The sequence below is a fragment of the Marmota marmota genome, unplaced genomic scaffold, assembly GCF_001458135.2.
Source record: "Marmota marmota marmota unplaced genomic scaffold, marMar, whole genome shotgun sequence".
In the NCBI taxonomy this organism is placed as follows: Eukaryota; Metazoa; Chordata; class Mammalia; order Rodentia; family Sciuridae; genus Marmota; species Marmota marmota.
In genome coordinates, this window is record NW_025999961.1 from 4,986,116 (window position 1) to 5,009,606 (window position 23,491).

At 43.1% G+C, this 23,491-nt stretch overlaps 2 protein-coding genes across 3 annotated transcripts in view; one reads left to right on the forward strand and one right to left on the reverse strand.

Moving 5' to 3' along the window:
* Slc45a2 (solute carrier family 45 member 2) overlaps positions 1-13,501 on the forward strand; it is a 40,989-nt gene extending 27,488 nt beyond the window's left edge. For both annotated transcript variants that reach the window (XM_015496423.2, XM_048802923.1), the window contains 4 exons: positions 5,227-5,370; positions 5,999-6,122; positions 11,486-11,697; positions 13,224-13,501. In XM_015496423.2, coding sequence (XP_015351909.1) covers positions 5,227-5,370; positions 5,999-6,122; positions 11,486-11,697; positions 13,224-13,445 — 702 coding nt within the window. In that variant the 3' untranslated portion in view covers positions 13,446-13,501. The remainder of the gene's footprint in view (positions 1-5,226; positions 5,371-5,998; positions 6,123-11,485; positions 11,698-13,223) is intronic.
* A 2,129-nt stretch (positions 13,502-15,630) lies between these two features.
* Rxfp3 (relaxin family peptide receptor 3) lies at positions 15,631-22,461 on the reverse strand. The gene has a single exon (XM_048802924.1). It carries the CDS (start codon positions 21,492-21,494, stop codon positions 20,121-20,123), a length of 1,374 nt encoding a protein of 457 aa, XP_048658881.1. The 5' UTR covers positions 21,495-22,461; the 3' UTR covers positions 15,631-20,120.
* Positions 22,462-23,491: the final 1,030 nt, after the last annotated feature.

Below are 23,491 nucleotides of genomic sequence, written 5' to 3' on the forward strand. Positions count from 1 at the left end.
AAGATTGTAGATATCAAGATAGACTCTGTCCTTGCCCCACAGAGTTTGTTTAGCAAAGCATGACTATGTGTTGTTTTAATTTTTTAAATAAATGCCTAATTTTTTAATAACTTTAGATTTTTTAAAAGTTGAAAAGATAGTACAGAGTTCTTGTGTGTATTTCACCAGCTTTTCCCTATCATTAACATCTTAATTAACTATGCATAGTTGTCAAAACTAAGAAATTAACATTGGTACAACATTAGAAATAAGCAGCTGATTTATTTGGATTTTTATCAGTTTTTCCACTAATGTTGTTTTTTCTCTTCCAGGATCCAATCTAGGATACTACATTGCATTTAGCTAAGTGGTTTATAAAATTCCTAAACTGTTTTTTTTTTGTTTGCAATGATATTTTAAGAAAATATTTTTGCTGCTTATAGTGAAAAGAAAACCTTATTTCAGTGTGTTTAATTATGTGTAGAATAAAAGCAATATGTCTTAGCTGCTAGCTATAAGAATCTATGAATTATTTTTTTTTGTTTGTTTTTATTTTATTTTATTTTATTTTTAATTTTTTATTGTGGGTTGTTCAAAACATTACAAATTTCTTGACATATCATATTCCACACTTTGATTCAAGTGGGTTATGAACTCCCACCTTCACCCCATACACAGATTGCAGAATCACATCAATTACACATCCATTGATTTACATATTGCCATACTAGTGTCTGTTGTGCTCCGCTGCCTTTCCCATCCTCCACCNTCCTCTGTTCATATTCATGAACAGAGGCTACATGAATATTGCTCCCACATAGTTCAGTTCCTGCAGTGCATCGACCTGTTTTCATCACGCCATCTGACAATACAATGGAAGAGAATAATCTCCCCTTTGTTTGATACTGTAGCTCAAGGAGTAACAAGGAGGTCTCTGAGAGGAAGCCTTCATTTTATCTTGATCACACAGCAAATAGAGAAAATATGATCACGTAGGTCTCCTGAGATTCTAGCCTAACCTCTGCAGCAGGCTGCCTGGGGAAGAATACTTTCCCTGGCTTCCTTCACTAACAAATCAGATCTCTAAGATCACTAGTGATACTAGAGCTTCCTTGCTGTGAGATTCTGCCAGGCCAATGGGGAAATCTTGGAACATCCATCTGATGGGACATATGATTGAGATCATTAAAAACTGTATGTGTTTGAAGATTTCTGTAAAACACAATTTATCAGGTAAAACACACATATTTACATAAGTTAATCACTGTTCTGGGAAAAAGTTATACACAAATGGAGAAAAAAATGGAAAGGAAATATACCAAAAATATTCATTAACAGTTACCTTTTCCTGAGTGATGGACTAAAACCTGGCTTTCATTTTATTTTTGAAAACCCTGCAGCATCTCCAAAATTTCTATAGTGGACATAAAAAGTAATGAAAATAAAGAAAAAAATAATGTCATGGTTTAAGGAATAAAATAAAACAAGGTTTTACTAATGATATAAATATTACTCTAATAGATTATCTGGAGTGTGTGTGTGTGTGTGTGTGTGTGGTACTGGGGTTTGAACCTAGGGCCTTGGGCATGTTAGGCAACTCTTCTATCAGTGAGTTTCATCCCTAGGCCTTTTTTTATTTTCTTGCTATGTTGTCCAGGCTGGTATCTAACTTGTGATCCTCCTGCCTTGGCCTCGAGAGTGGCTGAGATTATAGGCATGAGCCCTGCAGATTATCTGCCTTTTTGATGTCCTTGATAGATTGTGGCTGCCTCTCAAAAAGTCACCCAGTACACTTCCATTCAGAAGCTATTGTGAGGATCAGACAAATCAAGTGAGTAGAAGTCTGCTCAGGAGCTGGGGCTGTAGCTCAGTGGTAGAGCACTCACCTCACACAAAGTGAGGCGCTGGGTTCGATCCTCAGCACCACATAAAAATAAATGAATAAATAAAGACATTGTGTCCATCTGCAACTAAAAATTTTTTTAAAAAAAGAAGTCTACTGAGAAGCAAGGAACTCTTTGCATTAGCAAAAAAAGAATCGCATCAAATATAACTATCACTGGAGAGATGTTGGTCAAAGGACACAAAATTTCAGTTAAACAGGAGATATTAGTACAAAGGGTCTATTATACAACATGATGACTATATGTGGTGTACAGTTAATGTATTGTATATTCAAAACGTGCTGACAGAGTATAATTTAAGAGTCCTCACTACAAACAAATAATAAATGTGAGGTAATTCATATGTTAATTAGCCACATTAGCCATTCCACAATGTACTCATATTTCAAAACATCATATACTATATCATCAATATATGTACTTTTTGTTAATTAAAAAATAAGCAATAAGAAAAAAATACAATGGACTGTCTTGTATGTGCCACATATACAACACTGAAGGCTTTGCAAGTTTTTGTCATTTGGTTTAAATAACAAAATAAGAGTAAAAATTAGAGTTAACATATCTTAGGCTCAAAGCCATGCATATGGCCCTTTTCTTCCAAATGCACATCTTGGGAGGTCTCTAGCTAAGCTGTGGCGTCTGCACTGTGCCAGGGCCCTGCACTAAAGCCAAGGGCGTCCTTGTTTTCAAAATGAGAGTGGCTGAGTGATTTGAGAAATGGGATTTGAATTTTTAGTGGCAAGAGGCCTGAATTATTTCAGAGTTTAACCTGGATCCCATAAAATCCTTCTCCAATTAATCCATGCCCCCAAAAGTTGGTGTTGTCAATGTTTGAGTAGTCTCCTTTTGAATGTACTTTTGTGGAGTTCTCTGGCCCCTGATAACTGTGCTTTGTTCATTATAAATCCATCACCCTCCAGTCGACTGTGGTGCAGAGTGTATGCAGCAAAATGACTCCCAGGGGCTCAGAATCATTGAAAGATCTTTCCAAAGGGAATTGATGAGTCAGGGATAAGGTGCCAGCTGGATTTCCATTCTGAGTTAAAATACCCAAAGGAGCTTTGAATATTTACATTCCAAGCTTTTGCAAAAACACTAGACACAATTCAAAACCTCATATTTATTTTTGGAAAAAAAGGAAAATTAGGTGAATAATGAAAAGGGGCTGAAAATTGCATTAAAGGCAGAAGCATAAATTAATATTTGGAATGAGGTTGAATACTTATCTGCCAGATTCACTTTCTCCACTATGCAATTTTGGAAAGAGGGGAAGGAAAGTGGAGACAAATTACTTTGTTTGAAGCATGAAAACCAGGCTGTTGCTCTCTGGGCAACATCTTTAGCTACTTTTTTCCTGTGTGTGTGGGATATATAGCAATTTTGCAGTACATTTCTGTTACAATCACTACTCATTTTGACAGGTACTATATTCTATGTGCAGAAAACAGTTATTTTTCCTAATTCCAAGGAAATGTCTATGTTTTTAATAGGAATTGAGTATAAGAAACATCAGTATAGTCATAGTCAGTGGTTAAATACTGTAAGATTGATGGATTTTAAAACAGCAATTTGTACAACAAAACTTAAGTGGGTAAATCTGAATTTCTACAACAAAGAAACCAAAATCATTATCATTTAAGGTGAAAAGTTATGAAGCAATATGTAGCTATAGTTAAATAGAAAATCTCAGGACACTGTCTCTCAGGAGATTGACTAACTAGGACTCTATCTTTCAATGTCAAGAGTCTAATAAATTAAAATCTGCCAAGAAAGACCGATCACTCTACCACAGTTGATGTTTTGATTCTGTCAGCAGGGCAGCTGAATAATATTCTTGAGGTTTCATTCTTCTAAGACAAGATGTTAAAGACTATTCCATTCTTTGCACTTCAAAACAGTTTATGTCCAGTTTAAATTGTCTCAATCTCTCAAGTTTTCCGAAACCCCCAAATAATCGTAGCCTCTGGTTTTAACACATTCTAAATCTAAATTGAAGAGTTTTAGGGCAAATATATTCATCACTTATATGCGTATGTGTATTCACACTTTTCTACATTGTTCCCATTTCAACTCAACATAATGTTCATTTACATGTGTCCACTATTGGCAGCATCCAGAGAAATGATCCAAGATAAGGCAGCTGGCCAAGATCAGGGAGCTGACTGGATTAGTTTTCTATTGTTGCATTTAAAAATCACTACAAACTAGCCACCTAAAACAACATCTATTAATCATCTCACAGCTCCGTTGGTCAGAGTCTGGGTGAGCTCTTCTAGGCCCTGTGCTCAGCGTCTCAGAAGACTGAAATCAAGCTGTCAGCAGAGCCTTGACCTCATTTGATCTTAGAGTTCATTCAGGCTTCAGGCTGTTGGTAGAGTCCAGTGTTGTTTTTTGTTTTGTTTTGTCTTGTCTGTATGAGGAATTAAACCCAGGGTGCTTTACCTGAGCTAGACCCCTAGTCCTTTCTATTTTTTTATTTTGGGGCAGGTTCTCCTTAAGTTGTCAAGGCTGGCCTCGAACTTGTGATCTTCCTCCTCAACAACCCAAGTTTCTGGGATTATAGGTGTGCACCACCATGCCCAACCAGAATCCGGCTCTGTGTGTTATAGGACGGAGGTCCATATTTTCCTCCCAATTATTGGCCATAAGTTGCTCTGAACCCCTCAAGGCCACTCACAGGTCCTTAGCATGTGGCACCTTCTGTCTTCAAAGCCAGTGATTCTTGTGCTTCAAATCGTTCTGATTTCCCCTTCTGCTATCAGCCGGAGAAAACTCTGCTATCCAAGGGTTCATATGATTCAACCAGGGACACCCAGGTAATCTCTCTTTTGGTCAACTGGAAGTCAATTGATTAGTAAGCTTAATTACATCTACAAAATCCCTTCGGCAAGCAACATCATAATCATAGGGTAACATCAGAGGACAGACAGACTGAAGGCCATCTTAGGTGTGTCCTACAATGCTCTCAGAGTCAAGAAATCTAAGAATTCCCATCATCTAAGGGCTGGTTAGATCTGTTAACTTTGTGCTCTTACAGCCAGCATGATTCAAAGATAGGATTCTAGATACCTCTTATGCCTTGGCCCCTAGCTGGTACCATTCCCACTCTCTTAGGGCATAAAAGCCTTATTTGGGGCCAGAAAAATGCTAAGTAGTCACTCATACTTAATAGAACAACTTCTATGCGTCTATTCCAAGGAAATGTAGGTGCTATTCCCAGAAAAAGTGACCCTGTGTGATGGCCAAGTGAGAGACATGTGACAAGGTATGTGCTCTGGCTTCTGCAGCTGGCTGGGTTTCTCACTGAAGGTCACACCTCTGCTTCATTGTGTCGTTCCAGACTCGGAGGGCGATGACCATGAAGTCACTCCTGAGGGCACTGGCGAGCATGCCACCCCACTACCGTTTCCTCTGCATCAGCCACCTCATTGGATGGACTGCCTTCCTGTCCAACATGCTTTTCTTCACAGATTTCATGGGCCAGGTAATGAACATGTCCATGCACACACTCATTGACCCATATCAACTCTTCAGTCAGCAGTTGTTGAGCTTCTTCTGCATTAGCCAAGAGTAAGAGTACAGGAAAGAGTACCTTCCAGGAGGTGGCTTTCAGACAAGGAAGCAGCAGCTACTGACACTAGAAGACACCATGAGACCTGCTAGCATTTGATCCAATACCAGGGAAAACCAATGTGTCAGCTGGAGAGATCATGGCTGATTTCATAAAGAAGGCACAATATGATCTGGGCCTTGGAAGAGGAGTAGGAGTTCCAGAGACAGAGGAGGGAAAGGAAGCCCTCGGAGCAGGAATAGCCAATGGCAAGGGTGGGTGTCAGGGTTGCCTAAGTCAGGTTGGGGCCAGATGTGCAAGGGTGTTAAGATGCAGGGGATTGTTGTTTAGACTGGATGCATAAGAGTTAGACTTCCTGAAGGTCCTTAAAGGAAGGTGTGATGGGATCTGACTTGGTTGAGATAGAATGCACTCTGTGTCCTAGGAAGGACCCCCTGGACTGGGTCATGTCATTTGGGCAGGGGTAGAAAAGCAGAATGCATGAGAAGAGAACCCTATCTCACTGCATTTGTAGCTCAACAGCCCCACACTTCTCTTTCAGATTGTGTATGGCGGGGATCCCTACAGCGCGCACAACTCCACAGAGTTTCTCATCTATCAAAGAGGGGTCGAGGTTGGCTGCTGGGGCTTGTGCATTAACTCCGTGTTTTCTTCACTGTATTCTTGTAAGTCTCCCTCTCCTGGAAGTGTCTTCTAAGGGGCTCTGGCTTAGCCAAATTCAGATTTTGTACTTCTGTATCTATTATTTTCTTTAAAATTTCAGATTTTTGACAAATATATGGAGGTCAGGAAATACTGTTCCCTTAGCAAGGAGCATATGAAGTATCCATGTTCATAGGGAATTTCAGGTGTCGTTTCCCTTAGTGGTTACTAAGTACTTAGAATCAGTGGATTCTTGATCAAGATTTTCTGGAAAATAAAGGGGAGTTTCAAACAAGATGACGACATGCTGGATGGGAGAGACATGGACTCCCAAGAGGTCCACGTTCTACCAGTGGAGTTTTGTAAAATACTTGTCAGATTTGCAGAATGCACAAAATAGAAGGGATGATTAATATGATAGGTGATGAGCAACCTGGAAAATAACCTCAGCTCTCTGAAGTACAGGGTGCTACGCTATGGGAGCACTGCCCCAACTTTGAGAACAATTGATCTTCCCCCTCAGATTCCAGCTTTGCATTGGATCTTGAGCTTCTGGACCAAGTTTGGAAGACAGAACAAAGGGATTTCTGCCACTGATTTTAAATAAGACCAGACTAATGTGCTGTAACTCCAGGGTACGACACAGACTCATTTTGTCTTTGGTCACGTAGATGGCAATCTCCAGCTCTGTAGACACTGAATTAAGTGAAAAGTCTTGCCTGCAATATCTGGAGTGGAAATTTGACTCCTAATAGCAAAGAGCTCTTCTCACTCCTCTCTGCTCCTCCAGGGTAGGGAAGGGGAAAGCTGACCTCCAATCAGAGCTCCAGATTTGGGACAGGCTCAGGGGACAGCAGAGGTGTGGCCCAGGTTAGGGAAAGGGAAAGAGATGAGGGGAGCCCCTGTTACCATTCTCAGGGGCACACACTCAGTCATTGAATCGTGCGTCTTATAGGGGAAAATGTTGAACCCACCCCCTGTCCTTCAGTTTACCATAACACAGTGGGGAACCAGATTCAAGATCACTTAAAAATTTGGTGTAATGAGGAAGAGGGGGCCTAATATAACAATTAAGGAGTTTGTAAGACGAATAATCAAACAGCCATAAAATTCATTGTCTTAAAATTTAAGGTAGTCAAACAGTGGTGGCTTGCAGCTTACATTTCTTTAGCAAACACTTTTGTTTCCCTGTGAGTGTGGGAACTCAGGGAAATTCCAGGTGGAAGCTTTCAAATACTTAAAATGTAATCAGACAGTGATAGGCCAAAAGGGTCTAATAAATTATTCATCTGAATTCTTTTGTGATTTCATGGGTGAGGGGTGATTTCCTACCCCCCCCCCCACATTCTTGTAAGAGGAACACAATTTTCTATGTGTAATTAGTGTTCTAATTTGGTGTCGACTTTCATTTTATCCCCTCAAGGAATTCCCACTAGGTACAATTCCATCAGTCTGGTTTGACTTCCTGTATGATTTCATGGCATTTGAAAAATTTAAAAGCATGTTATTTTTAGGCCCTTTCTTTTTAAAAACTATTTTTATGCCTTTGTTTTATGTATTTATCTTTATGTGGTGATGAGGACTGAACCCTGTGCCTCACATGTGCTAGGCAAGCGCTCTACCACTGAGCCACAACCCCAGCCCCTCTAGGCCCTTTCTAATTAAAAGCCTTATTATGAAGAAAACTATCATTTGAATAGTATTCCAAAGTTCATTAATGTATGAATTTATGATATCCCTACCACTGTAAATTTGAGCCAAAATTTTATTTATAAAATACCAGCTGGCCCAGCTCAGGGACTCTCCATGACCCCAGCAAAGTCCAAGTCCTTCAACTTGGCATTCAAAATTTTCAGATGGGCCCAGCTCACCCTCCGACCCCTCCAGCTTCTACATGAATTGATTACTCTCAATGACACACCCCAGGGACTTTGTTGTCTCTGTGTGTTTGTCAGTGCTTCTAATTTCTTTTACCTGAACTTATACTTCTACTAATTATATGTTTATTCCTGCTTTAAATATCACTTCCTCTATGGAGTCATTCAAGGTTTTCCTCCTGCACCTCAAACCCCCTGGGCAGAATCAGCCATTTCCTTCACTGTCAGAGCACTCTGAATTACCCTCTGATTTGAACATCATACAACATCAGACTCTGAGCCACCCTCTCAATCTAGACGGAGCTCTGAGGGCAATTTCGACGTGGGGGTGGGCTATGATGATAAGAATATGGTAATATTTTTCTCACACTCCTTTTGTATAGCAAGCATACTTGCACCAATTAAAATAGCAGTACTGAGTACCGAGGCCTAGCCATCTTTTTAAATCATCCACTACGTTCATAGCTGTGCTTTAATCACCCTACTGCTCTAACCTTAAAGAACACTATGTGATGATATGGCTACCCTAGGTATCACACCCAGTAGAGGCGGGGACAAGAAGTTTGGTCCTGCAATATAGTGATTTCTCTTCATGAGTAAAGCACTGTTTGTCAGACTTTCAGTTTTTGTACTTAAAAGTTACTTATGTTTCCAAATATCTCCTTGTCCTTCTTTGCCTTCTCCTTGACTGGTCTACACACATGGAAAAGAATTGAGTATTGATGAGATACTAGATAGTTAGATTATATTTTTGACACAAATGCAATCATCAAGCAAACAGTTGGTGCATCTCACGACTAAAACTCAGGGTCACTCCAGGTGAACTGGGCTGCACGAAATGACCACACAGAGACACAGAAATACCTTTTTCTTTGAGTCCTGTGACAGCTCCTCCAACCTGAGGGGTTCATGGAAAGAGACAGGCTGAACCCTTTTGTTGGGAAGAAGCACATTCAAATGAGGCAGGGGTCAGGTTTCACAGGGTTGAGTCTAGCTTTTTCGTGAAGTCAGCTGTCAACAGATTGACTGTCATCTAGGGAGGCCATGCCCATCTCATGAGCTGTGTGGAGGTCACGGCAGAGCAAGCGAAAAGACCAGGGTGAGGCCCGCCCAAACAGAGGGGCAAGGTCGGTTCAGTCCACTTTGTGTGCTCAGTGCCCACAGTTCACACACACAGCCCAGGGCTGGCTTGCCACATCTTCACATTCTCATCACTCAAGGACAAGGGGCACTCAGTTCCTATGTGGCAAACAGCCTTATCAAGTCTTGTTATAAAACTGACCTAGGTTCACACCACCTCCATTCTCAACTTTAATGAGAGCCCTCTGATGTAGGATGAGTGTAACAGAGGAAGCCATGGTGCCTCCCTGTCACTTCCAGACTGGGTCCACCATCCAAAGCATGAGACAATGTTCAGCTTTATTATTGATTCAAATATAATACAAATTATGTTTCTTGACTGTGAGGTATGAATTATAATTATTTGGATAGAAATGGAAAGTTTTATTATTGAATAGGCACATTTCAAATATCTACAATTCGTACTCCGGGTCATGTGTTCTGGTAGAATGAGATAGAGGAGAGATAAGAAAAATACACAGATTACATGGGACTGCAAGTTGGTGCAACCAATCTGGAAAGCAGAATGGAGATTCATTAGAAACTTTGGGATGGAACTATCATTTGACCCAGCCAACCCATTCCTTGTTCTATACCCAAAGGACTTAAAAACAGCATGCTACAGTGATGCAGCCACAACAATATTCATAGCAGCACAATTCATATTAGCCAAACTGTTAAACCAACCTTCAATAGGTTTAACAGATGCCCTTCAATAGATGAATGGATAAAGAAATTGTGGTATATATACATAATGGAATATTACTCAGCAATTAGAAAGAATAAAATTATGGCATTTGCAGGTAAATGGGTGGAATTAGAGAATATCATGCTAAACGAAGTAAGCCAATTCCAAAAAACCAAAAGTCGAATGTTTTCTCTGATAAGTAGAATGAGACAAACATCATTACCCTAGGTACATGTATGAATGCACAAATGATGTGACCCTACTTTGGGTACAACCAGAGAAGTCAAAAATTGTGTTCCATTTGTATACAATGATTCGAAAAGCATTCTGCAGCCATGTATAACCATTTAAATGAAAGAAAGAATGAACGAATGAAAGAATGAATGAATGAATGAAAGGAGGGAAGGAAGAAGGAAGAAATATATAGATTACAAACAACTGATTAAGAGGAGGCTCTGGGGAATGAAATTGGCCCAGTTATGCTGAGTGAATGTATGGATATGTAGCAGTCGATCATCTGACTAACATTATAACTCTAAACTATAAACCAATAAAACTGTTAAAAATGAATTATTTTTTTAAAAAAAAACTAAAGACAACCAATTAAAGAAGGAAGATAATTTTTAAGGTTTTTTCCTACTATTCTGAAAAATAGTATAAAATATTTTAAAGGAGAATTTCAACTTTTTAATAACCTTTTTGCTCTTGTTCATATTTTGAGACAGGATCTCACCATGTTGTCCAGGCTGGTCTCCAACTCCTGGGCTCACACCATCCTCCCATCTCATCCTCCCAAGTAGCAGGGTCTCCAGGCATGTGCATCACTCCAGACTGAATTTTTAAAATTAGCTCTACCCTTATACTTGAATGAACAAGCCAAGTTTCCCTGTTGGGAGGGGAACCATGTTGAGTCAGGTCTCCTCAGCGCAGCCTGTGTTTGCGGAAACAGCAATAGCCATGTCAGTTGACATCTTTTATGGGTTCAGGTTGGGCTAGGTGTGTTTTCAGCCTTTTCATTTGATTTGATCTGGACGACAACTCCACAAAAGAGTTTTATTCCCATTTTTCAGGTGAGAAAGCTGAGGTAATGAGAAGTTAACACACTGATCTACAGAAAGGGAGCCAGATATGGGGACCTGTGAGCCCCTGATCAGCCTGGAAGGGTTGGCAAGCGACACAAAGTGTTTGCAGAGAATGGACACACTTTGGACTGCATTTTGCTGTGAATGACTTAGATCATTCTGCAAAATCAGTTTGCTTTTATTTCCCCCAACCTGACTTTAGTTGGTGGGGCAGGATAAGCATTTATTGTCATTTGGATCCTATTGGGCCAGACCTCTCTAACCAGAACAACCCCCACTTTTCTTTCATGCCTTGCAGTCCGAGGGTCCCGTAGCCAAGGTGGGCTTCCTCCCCTTCTTTTGCATCCTTTTGCTATTTAGCTGTCTGCTAAACAGAGCCTTGTCCTCCTGTATGGAAAATAAAACCAGCCAAGCAAGGCAATTTCATGCTGCAAAGGGTTTAAAATTGATTCCAAAAGCCAGCTGTTTTCAACCCACAGATAAAGAGGTTTTTTGTTCCTGACTCAGTATCAAAAGAAGGCTCCTGAAACAGTGAATCTTCAAAAGAAAAGACTGTCTGAAAATATTAAATGTTGTGAGGCACTGCCAGCTCTAATCTCTCCCTTTCTTCTCCCCCACAGACTTTCAGAAAGTGTTGGTATCCTACATTGGATTAAAGGGTCTTTATTTCATGGGCTATCTGCTCTTTGGTCTGGGGACAGGCTTCATAGGACTCTTTCCCAATGTCTATTCTACGCTGGTCCTCTGTGCCTTGTTTGGGGTAATGTCCAGCACCCTGTACACGGTACCGTTTAACCTCATCGCTGAGTACCACCGAGAGGAGGAGAAGGAGGTATGTCCTGATTGACACTCTGCCCTAGGGAGCACTGGGACTCCCATGAAGACTGGGGCTGGGTGGGGGATTTAGTAGGAAAGTGCAAAGCAGAATTGAAAAACAAGGGTTCTTGAAACAGCAGCACTTAACATGCCTGATCAGTCACAACCACACAGGGCCCCTTCCGCCTTACCCTGAACCCTTACCCTGGTGCAGCTGGTAAGCTGTGGAATGAGGACCATCACTTTCATTTCTCTAGTTAGGAAACGGGGGCTTAGTGATGCCAAGAAACCAGTCCACAATCACAAAGAGCCAAGAAAGGAGGACCCCAGATCTTCTACAGCCACCCTTCAGGTCTTCCCAGGATGCCTGTAGCATTTCTGGTGACCACAGTGAGGGTCTCTCTGTCCCCAAGCACTACAGAAATACAGGGTGGCATTTCTGGGACTTGGGAATTGTGAGTAGGAAATTCCAAGGCTTGTCTTTGGGAGTCCAGACTTTAGGAAGTGTGCATGGAAGAAGGTTGGAGCCATGAGTGATACCCTGAGAGAGGTGCCAGCTCCATCTAGGGTTCAGAACTCAGAATACAGAGCAAGACCTGGGCAGTCCTTATAAGGACATTGAGTTGGGTGTTTCTGCTCTAAAATTACCACCATCTCTTTGTATCAAATGTGCAACTTTTCTTCCATGCAAATAGGCTTAAACTTCCTTAACTGGAGCAGTGATGTAAAAGCTAAGGAGATAACTGAATCCAATCCATCTCAGCATGAAATTGCAAAAACACTGAACACTCATCCATAAATGGCAACATTTATCAATTCAGACCAAACACAAATCCAACAATTATGTTAAACAAATAGCTATATACTGAAGGGTTGAGTTGATTTTGATGTTGCTTCCCCTAAGTATGTGAATGATTAGACATCATTCTGAAAATGTTTGCATTTTTAACATGAAGGGAGAAAAAGACTGGGAGTTAGTCTTTATTTATGGAGTCCCCACTACATTGTATGACTTCTGAGGAAGAGATGATTTTGCCTATATTAGGCACTCATCCCTCTTATGTGTTAACAGTGGAATTATAACCTTTGTGACAGGTAAGGAGGATAGCATCAGATAGGCGGGTGGAGCTTCCTTGTGGCCTGAAATCAGGGGTTAGCAAATTAGCACCTGATGGCCTAAAGGTGGCCTGCTACCTGTTTTTGTACAGTCTCTAAGCTAAGAATTCCTTTCAGATTTTTAAATGGTTCAAGAAAAATCCCAAAGAAGGCTAGTGTTTTATGACATGTGAAAATGACATGAAAGTGAAAACTGAGTGCAGATAAAGAAACTCAGACTGAAAACTAATGTCTATAAAGTTATGTTAGGATGTAGTTTGTTTACGGAGGTAGCTGCTTTTGCACTGTAATACCAAAACTGGGTATTTATGGCCAGGACCTTATGACTCACAGAGGCATATGGTTCCTTATGGAGAAAATTTGCAGACCTCAGCACAGTGACAGCTCCTTGAAGATCAAACACCGTTCCTGTGCTTCCCCTTGCAGATGCAGGCCCCTGGAGCAGGCCCAGACAGCAATGGGCGGGGGAAGGGCGTGGACTGTGCGGCCCTCACCTGTATGGTGCAGCTGGCTCAGATCCTGGTCGGAGGTGGCCTTGGATTTCTGGTCAACACTGCTGGGAGTGTCATCGTGGTGGTGATTACGGCCTCTGCAGTAGCACTGATTGGCTGTTGCTTTGTGGCTCTCTTTGTTAGATATGTGGATTAAGTCAATAAAGACACATGGTGGATTAAGTCAATAAAGAGACATCGACCCTAACCTCAGACAAGTGCAGCACATGGAAGGAAGTCTTTTTTTTTTTTTTTTGTGGCTCTGCATGTTTGGGGTCTGCCATTGGATTCTCTGTGTTGTGATTTCTGCTGGAGTCATCTGCCCACTCCTCCTGTTTCACAAATCCCCTGCACAACCATCCCTGTGTTTCAGGCATCTTTCGTCTGGGTTATACCTCTGTGCACTGATGGCAAGGATAAGTGTGGTTGGGAGCACCTGCCATGCTCACCCTCCTCACTGCATGTCAGTGCAAGGGGTGGTGGGGCAGGGTCTGTTTTCCACCTGGCATGTTAGGCTGGGATGAAACCCAGGAAGACATACTTGCTCATAGATCTACCTACGATGAGTAGATTCATTCTAGAATACAATTTTTTAAAACAGTGGTCTATGTACGGTTGGGGATATTTCATCAAACCAAAAATGCTCAAAATATCGCTGGTGATTTCTTTCATGGTATTGAGTTATTCATATTTAATTTGCTCATAATTAATTCCCATTGATTTATGACATCCCTAACAACTCTGCCTGAACATCTCATTCTGGAAGATTTTTCACTTTTAAACAGTTCATTGAATTACACAGTAAAAACATTTTTCTTTGGTCTGTGCCCTTGTTTCATCCTGTGGAGTGGATATGAAACTCGGCCATGGCTCTCAGCAGGTTCTTCTATGATCTTCTCTCCCCCAAGGTAAGCAGTTTTTCTCTAGCCATACCCCTTCAATTGCCTCCCGTGTGGTGAAGTTTGAGTAGCCTGGAGAGACAGCATTGTTTAATAGGAACACTACGAACTATGGGATATGGTTGTTTTTGAATCTTGATTTTGCTACTCCTTGGCAAACTATTTAACTTGCCTAAAACACACTTGCTCATCTATACATTTGGGATAATAATTCCTGTCTCAGAGATTGTGATGATTAATCATGTATACAATACCACATACAGGGTACTTATCATTATCCTATTTTACCCTATTAACCCAGTAACCCTGAGACTGGGTATCATTACTGATCTTCATTTTGTAGATAAAGAAACTCAGACTGAAAACTGAGTCATTTGTGGTGGCACATGCCTGTAATCCCAGGAGCTTATGAGGTTGAGGCAGGGGGATCACAAGTTCAAAGATATTCTCAACAACTGAGCAAGGCCCTAAGCAATTTAGTGAGACCCTAAAATAAATAAAAAGGGCTGGGGATATGGCTTAGTGGTAAAAGTGGTTAAGCATCCCTGGATTAAATTCCTGAAACCAAAAAAAAAAAAAAAAGAACACTCAGGCAAAAAAGGTATTTTGTAAATCACCTGAAGCCACACAACTCATGAGTGGCAGTACAGTCCGTTTCCATAAAATAGGCATGCAGCCTGGTGGCTGGTACTGTTCAGGGTTCAATGAATGGTATCTAGCTCTAATCAATGCAGCTAAGGGCACATCATCCTATCCCCCCATCCCTATGCGTGCTCCTGTCTTTCTTAACTGCCTACCTACACAACTCCCAATGTGCCTGACCAGTACAGAATAGAGAATTTTCAACCCACCCTAAGAAGTTACAAAGATTACATGCTTCCTCTCCCACTTCTCCCTGAAACAATCATTGCTCCAGGTGAATTTCAGTTGAATTCCTTTTGGGCTGAAAAGAAATTTATAGAAAGGAAATGAGTCTTTAAGAACTGGGACATTGGGATTTGGGTGCTGCTTTTGCCTGTCTCATGCATAGTAGAATGGATGGCTTCAATAGCATGTCCAAGACTGTGGACTGTTGACTCATTGGAGGCAGCAATCCAAAGAGAGGGAGCATGCTCTGGTTGGTTTTGGTAGGCACTGGTTCCTCTTTCACACAAATGTAGGGGGTGTGAGTGGTATGGACCTACTCCTAACACTGGCAAGAGCCAGAACAAAAAGATAAATTGAAGCCCAAGGTCCACAGCCCATTAGTTCTCCCTCCTCTTCTCCCTCCTTGCTCCCTCCTCCTTCCACTCTGCACAGCATGTAAGAGTTCTTGTGTGCACCTGGCATTAGCACATCCCTAGCCATCCTCACTCCCCCACCCTCCATCACCCATACAAACAGCCACCCCTCAGCCTCCCCTCCCTCCTAAGGGTGCATAAACTCAGCAGTGTGCTCTGTCTCTGGAGGATGAACTCAGCAAAGGTCCACCAACGCCTTGTAAATAGACTCAGAGACATCTGGATGGGGAGTCACGGGGTCTTAGGTGCTGGAAAATAACCTAGAAGTGGGGGCACTCCTTGCCCTTCAGAGGGGCATGGCTGGAGGGTTAGGGGCAGAATAGGGTTCTCTAATGATGAAACACAGACCCTGGTTGCTTAGATCGAAGTGCAGTACCAGAGACGACCAGCCTAAGAGTGAGCCCTTCGTCATTCTGTGTGGCAGTGCCCTGTCCCTTCCCAATTTTTCCAATAATCTCAAAATGCACATGAATCCCTGATAAAACAAACTTACTCTCTTCTTCCTGCTACTGCTAGGACTTCCACCCTGCTGCTGCAGTTCTCCTGATTGCCTCCTTTTTGTTTAAAGAGCCTGCCCTCTGCTGTTTCTCAGCTATCATACTTGTCGTTGGAGCAAAATGTCTGGAGCACCCCCTGCTCCATATGACTCTGGCCATTTTAGATGTGTGTCTGTCTGTGCGCACACTCGTGCAGTTGACAAGAAGTGGAGGGCAGGGGGCTTGCAGTGAAACAACTGCTCCTTCCTGCCTACAGCTCAGCCCCCTCACCTGTAGGACTTGCAGCTTCCTTATCTGAAGTTAGGTGCCCCAGGTTCTGCACTCATCCCATTCTCTCCAGATCCCTGGTGCTTTCCACACTAGGTGGCTGTATTACCACATCTCACTTATCAGCCTCCAAGCCTTGCTCAGTTTTCTCTAAATGTGTGCTGCTCATCTTCTACCCCTTCATCAGGCGCCCCATTCCCACATTCAATGAACACAGTCACTCTCAAATGAAGTCACCTAATTCTTTTTAGGGGGCACATATAAAACCACCCTCAACTATTCCAATCTTCCTCCCCACATATCTATCATCCATCCTGGAGAAAGGAGGTCATTACTGACTTAGAAACGTGATTAGAGAAAGCACCTGCTCCCTATCCCATAGCATGGAACAATTATGGGCAAGTGCTCAGAGGACACATGTCAAACATGTCAGCATTACAAACAGTATCAAGACGCCTCTCTTGCCTTCCTTACATTTTACTGGCCTCTGGAAAGTTTAAGTTAAAAAATCTTCAGGGTACCGTGTATTCCTTGACTATTTCTTCAAGGACTTTTCTGGCATTTTAAAGATTTGGAGACAAATGGATGGGCAAGCTGGGAATATGGCCTGTAGCCAAGAGTCATTTTACCTGGACCCTTAAAGAAATGAAACGTAGCAAGCACTACCCAACCATAGGGCAGGGTTTTGATTACAAGTGAAGTTACTAGATCAAACCTCAATGTTTGGAACATTAGATAGGCTATTGGGCTGAGGAATGGAGCCATAGCAGATGCTGGTATTCTCCCTGTCTCCTTCTCTCTTTCTCTGTCTTACACACACACACACACACACACACACAATTTTGAAATTTTATTCATTAAACTCAAATCCATCAAGGTTTGAATTAGTGGATAGAAGCCAATTTTAAAAAGTCTTTAATCCTTGGGAACCCAAGTATTTATTCTCAATATACTGATGACATGATCTAGCCAAAAAATAATTCTCTTCCCAAGCAAATACATGCCCAGAGACATATATTTTAAATAGAGATCCCAGGAAGTATCATAGGAGAAAGGGAAGCTACACTGCTTTGCTACCTGCTTCCCTAATCCATCATCTGACATTTTGACCTTGAATTCTTTAGTCACCACTCTTCCTCAGCCTCACATGTCCCATCTACCTTCTCTAACCTCCCCCTCATTCTGCCTAAATTTTTTATACTCATATTTCCAGGCCCATCTCAAATACTATTTTGACCAAAAAGTCTCTGGCCCTCCCCTCCTTTTCCCTCTGCACTTTATTTTAGCCTTACAGTGACCTCCAATTAATTTGCCCTGTCTTATATCATATCACTGGCTGTCTGTCCTTCTGAATGTAGAAGTCAGAAATGTGTCTGTTCAGGTACATGAGCTCAGCCCCCAACACAGAGTCTTGTACAAAATAGGCATACAAAGGGTCACTGTAGATTTCAATGGATTTGACCACTTCCTTGTCCACTCTTGTGTCCTTATGTGGAAAGAAGTCATGGTCTTTGGTTCCTTCTGCCATTTTCTTAGAAGCCTTAAGCTTTGGGTTTGGACAGGTGACAGTGGTTACAGAATTTTTCATGAAGACCTTGCCCTCTTGTCCTTTTTCTTCTCTTTTTCTAGTCTCCACAGCAGTAGAAGCACACTCTTTAATGTACTTTCCTGAGAATTATAAGTTACCCACACATAATTTTATTGTCAAAACTATAATATTAAGTTACTATAATAAGAATCTTTCAGTAAGAGTCTAAAATCAGTGTTGTGCATGTCTATACTACTATTTATTATTTCCTACATTGATTTTTCCCTATATTTGTATTTTAGAGATGAAGAGAGCTTCTGTTTCAACCTTTTTAGCCTGATTACTACTATTATTGATAGATTCTTTTTTTCCTAAAGAACAAAGTTTTATTTAATTGCTTTGAAACAGAAGAACCATTCTGTATTCAAAAAGAGTTAACTTCGTAATACTTCTCAGAATTGAAATGGGCAGTTTTGGTTTTTGTGGCAAAGTATATGAATGTTTAGCAATTCCACTGTGTTGTGTTACAGAAAGTGGGACAAGGGATGATCTCACATTTTAAGCCTTAAATTCCAGACACTATAGGAATTTTTCAACGAAATTATAAACACTTCCACAGTTGAAGAGGCTATTTAAACAGACATGTTTTTCTAATGATTATTTATTGTATTAGAATGACCATCCCAGGAGGTGCTTGCATTAACAGCTTCTTGATCCCAAAACAACTTGCCAAAGAGAACAGTAGCACCTCTATCAGTCCCAGCAGATGGGCAGGTAGACTGATGCTTGATTTCAATTCTCAGAATAGCCTCAAGAAAGGACACTGTGAGGACTTTAGCATTTTAAACTGCTACAATAACAGAGTTGCCATGAGCAACAAAAGTTGCTCCTCAGAGACAGCCCCACTGACTGTCTGGAAGTTGAGAAAGAATTTATCATGCATGCTCAATGAGCAATACACTCTTTAAAATAAATACACGTTGTTAAGGTAATCTCCTATATCTTACCTTCCCATGTGAATGCTGTGAGCAATAAATAATCTCACACCTGAAGTTATGACAAGCCCCTCAGAGCAGCCTCTTCAATCCACTTGTTCCTTTAGGATAAAGATTTTACTTTGGTCTTCCATTCTCGTTCCCATCCCACACATTCTCTTGAATGATCCAACACCAGCTTCTAGGAATCTAGCATCTGGTCTGCAGTAAGCCCTGCACATTTCTACAGCATTTCTTGCTCTTTTAATCCAACATGAAATCTGAATCATCCCTCTACTTCCTGATCCAGAGTCTCCATCAACGTGGCATTCCAATTCCCAGAGTGAGGAAGGAAGGGCTGTAGAACCCTCCCCTCAACCCTAGATACCAGGAGGGCTTTTCAAGATGCTCCTGAGTCCAGCTCACCTGCAGCGACTGACTAGAGAGAATGGTGTCTCCAGGAACCCAGAATGTTCTCCAGAGAAACTAGAGCACCCAGGGAATTAGGCTTTCCAGGGAATGCTAAATTTGAGTTCCCTTTTTCCTTCACGGTCTGTAGACGAAATAAATTTCCCTTTTCAGCTCTTCCAGTTGCACTGCTATTTCCCACAGAGCAAAGATCCACTCTCCAGTGGATCTTTCATCTAAACTGAGGACAGGTGTTTTGCCCCTAGTGACAGCTGATCACAGAAGTCAGGCCCTTCCAGCAAGGCTCAGCTTGAGCCTGCTTGCTCTGTCTGGCTGCCCTGGAGTGCCTTTCCCTCACCATTTCTCCTGGGAAGGGTCAACAGGGTCACTCGATTTCCTCAACTCCGAGAAGGTTTCTTTCCCCAAACTCAAGGCTCCCAGGGCAGCCACACAGCAAGTAAGCCTTTGCAGTCTCAAGAGTCAAAGCTCAAAACAAAGGTTTCCTGGATGGCTCTCCTGGCTACATGCACCTTAAGGGCCCCATCAAGAATGTCATAAAATAGCTGAAATAAGGGCCCAGTTGTTCGCACATGATTTGGCTGATCCTCACTCCGTTTTGCCCCAATTTCTCTACTTCCTTGCTGCCTCTCTACTTCTGGGCACCCACACCCTGTACAACGTGAGCAGCATTAGGAGAGGACTCTGCATTGGGGTAGGAGGGTCAGCCAAGCCTCGAGCATCGGTCCAGAGGGCTGATCTTCACTCCTTTGCCTACTTCCTTTCTTCACCTGATTTCACATTTCTCCACAGAAGTGCCTCCAGCTTTTTCACTGGCCGCTGTTCCATAGGTCTCCACATCCCTTTCCCACCTAATTCTTGATTCAGAGTCCCTCCGCTTTTCCTCCAGTAAGCGATTCCCTTGCTTCCCTGCCCCAAGGCAGCCTTGCTGTTCCACGTGTACCATGAGTCTTAGTCCACATCAGTAGGCTGAGCTGCTGGGCAGCAGGTCGTAGCGTCCCCCACTGTAGACCACTACACCAGGCGGATAGTAGAGCACGTCAGGTTCAGCAGCTGCGTGGAGTGGCGCCAGAGCCTGCAGCCGGTGATCCTCTGGCTCTGGCTTAGTGGTAGCTGTGAAAGGGCGCATGCTGGTGAGCGAAGGCGACGTGATACGCCACAGCAGGTTCTTGAGCGCCTTGCGGAACTCACGGCGCACTAGGCAGTAGAGTATTGGGTTGAGGCAGCTGTTGGAATGCGCTAGACACACGCTCACCGGGAACGCGTACACCTGGCACAAGAAATACTCCTGGCTGAAGGGTACCGCGTTGAACTTGATGAGGATACTCCATGTGGTGAGCGCCTGGTTAGGCAGCCAACACAGAAAGAAAGATAAGACCACGATGGTCACTGATTTGGTGACCTTGGACCGTCTCCTAGCGCTAGCTCCAGACAGGCTTCCCCCAGCAGCTGCTATCCCTACTTCGGTCCCCACCACGCAGCGGTCTGAGATGAAGCGCACCAGCAGCAGGTAGCACAGGCTGATGATGCCTAGGGGCAGCACAAAGCCTAGCAGCACTTTCTGCAAATGGTACAGGCCAAGCCAGAACTGCCTGTCGCCACCCAGCAACTTGTCAGGGAAGCGCACCAGGCACAGCTCCTCACCCATCACCTTGATGGTGGTGGAGAAAATGGCATTGGGCAGCGAGGCCAGAGCAGCCGAAGCCCAGATCAACACACACAGAGCTTTGGCTGAGAAGCAGCAGCTCTCTCCCAGGCTCTGGCCACAACAGTTGCCATGGCCGTGCCCTCGGGTCCGGTGGCTCTTAAGGGATGATGCCACAGAATGGTAGCGCGCCACACTCATGGCAGTGAGGAAGAAGACGCTGGCATACATGTTCATAGAGGTGACAATAGACACGATCTTACACATGGCCTTACCGAAGGGCCACTTGAAGTCCAGCGCGTTCTCCACCGCCCAGAAGGGCAGAGTGAGCACGAATTGAAAGTCCGTCAGCGCCAGGTTGGTAACGAAGAGGTTGATTGAGGATTTGCGCCAGCCCTGTTTGCTCTTCATCAGGTAGAGCACAAGGAGGTTGCCCGCCAGCCCCAGTGCGCAAACCACCCAGTACACCGCACTGACGAGGATCCGCACCCGGGCCTCTGCATCCGAGCTCTCGGCCCCACTGCTGCTGGGTGGATACCCCGGCGCCGCTCCGTCCGGCAACTCCAGCCCCAGCTCCCACAAATCCTGAAGCTGCAGCGAGGCGTTGCCACTCCTGTTGGCCGCCTCCAGGAGGCCTGGGATCAGACTGAAGAGTTCTGCGAGCTGGTCACCTCCAGCCGCCTTATTCATGGTGGCTGTCGTGATTGTTTCAACCACCTGTATGAGCAGATACCCCTAGTTCATATTCCGGTGCATAAGAACTAAGGAAGCACAGTTCGCCCGTGGTGTGATCCCCAGGAGAACAGGCGAGGTGTGCGCGGGAGCTTTCAAAATAGCCGCTGAAGATAGATAGAGCCTACGAACTGGTTGCGGATGGCGTCCGGTGCGCGCGACAAGCAGCTCTGGGCACAGGAGTTGAGCTCAGCGTCTGCTTTAGATGCTCCAAAAAGGAACGCAGCTCTCCAGGAAAGCGACCTGCGTCCAAGGTTTCTCGGTCTAAAGTTGGAGTTTCCCGAGTCCCTAGTACGCACCTAAGACTTTCCTCCTCCTTTGCCACTGTCACTTGGGCACTGGCGCAAAACCCTTCTGGCTGCTCAGGAGCGCGATTCCGGGCCGGTTCCTTTTCTTTCCAGTACCTTTGTTGGTTTTCTCTGCTGCTCGGACGAGGTTTCCGTCCTTTTAAGGAAAAGTAGAGAACGTGAAGTCACCTCTACCTCCCTCTTACTGCTTGGAGGTCTGTAGGTGTTGTACCCGCTATCGGTAATTCCCAGAGAGTTACCAGAGTTGCTTACCGGAGTTATATTCGCACCCACAAAGCCGCGGCAGCCGGCCCCAAGGAGCATGCGTAACCCCCTACGCCAAGAGAGGGGGCGCTTTCCGAGGTGCTGAACCCCGCCGCGCGTGCGGCCGGGGAGGAGGAGGGACCCGCCAAAGGAGGAGGCCACTGGCAATTTCCCTTTTGCTCTTAAAGTTTCAGAAGGAAATGGTCCTAACCCTTTATTTCGCTGCGTTGCGAGAACGCCCATTTTAATTTGTTTCTTCCTCCTAATCAACTATGATCAGAAGTTTTTTTCTTCCTTCTTGATCACTCTGCTTTTTCACTGAAATTATCCCATTTGATGAAGGCTGGTTCTAAAAATGTGCCGTCTCTTGCCTACTTCCCTTTTAAAAGTAAGGATAGTGATCTCTTTTCATGCCTAAATCAGAATGAATACCGAATGCACAGAACAAGCTCCGCCCTTCTTTAAATAGCTGACCACTTATCTGTGACAGGATTTTCAAAGGGTCTTCATCAAGAAGAAATCAGGCACAAGTGTTGCCCGTACTTTGGTGTATTCTGAGAAATGAAGCTAAACTGAGCCTATAATTGGTTGCCGACTTCATGTATTTTAAAATACCACCTGTCTAGCCCTGAGTCAGAAACTCCTCCACTAATTGGTCACACATGCCTCCAACTCCTTTTATCTAGATGCAGATGAGATAGGGGATAATCTCGAGTTGATTGTGGGCCACTCACTTCCCTATTTCCACTACTGTTAAAATCACAACTCTTTATCAGATGTTTTTCAGACCAATGGCAGTAAATTCTAAGGACTTGTCTAAGGAAATGAGTGGAAACAACTTTGAGTTTCTTCTCAAGTTGTGATTCATTGAAATATCAGGTCAACTGCTCTGATGTGAATTATACTTTTAAGAAAAGACTCAAAGAATTTGAAATGCTTTCTTCACCTTCAGGAATTAAACTGAAATCAAAGTATCTTAAGCATGCAGCAATTGTCTTCATTCCTAAAGTAATGCAGAACTCCAGACTTTGTTTACAAGATTAAATAATTTTAAAGCCGAGGAGTTTTAAAAGAATGCTTAGTGAAACAGAAACGCAATACGCAAAACAGGAAAGGAAACAATCTTGACTCCAAAGCCAGAATGAAGTTCTTTCCAAGAGAACGCACTTCACTCTAAATGCTGACTGCTCTGGTCTTTCCTCGAGAGGGCGCCAGGGCTCCAGTAAAAACCAAACCAAACAGCCTCCTTTTGATCATCTTGTATCTGAAGATGAGCCCTGCCCTGATTAATCCTCCCAATCCAAGAGTTGCTTCTGCTCACACCTCTTATCCCTGTGCTAAAAGCCTCACCTTCACTTTCACTTTTTTATTTTTTATTTTTTTAAAGAGAGAGAGAGAGAGAGA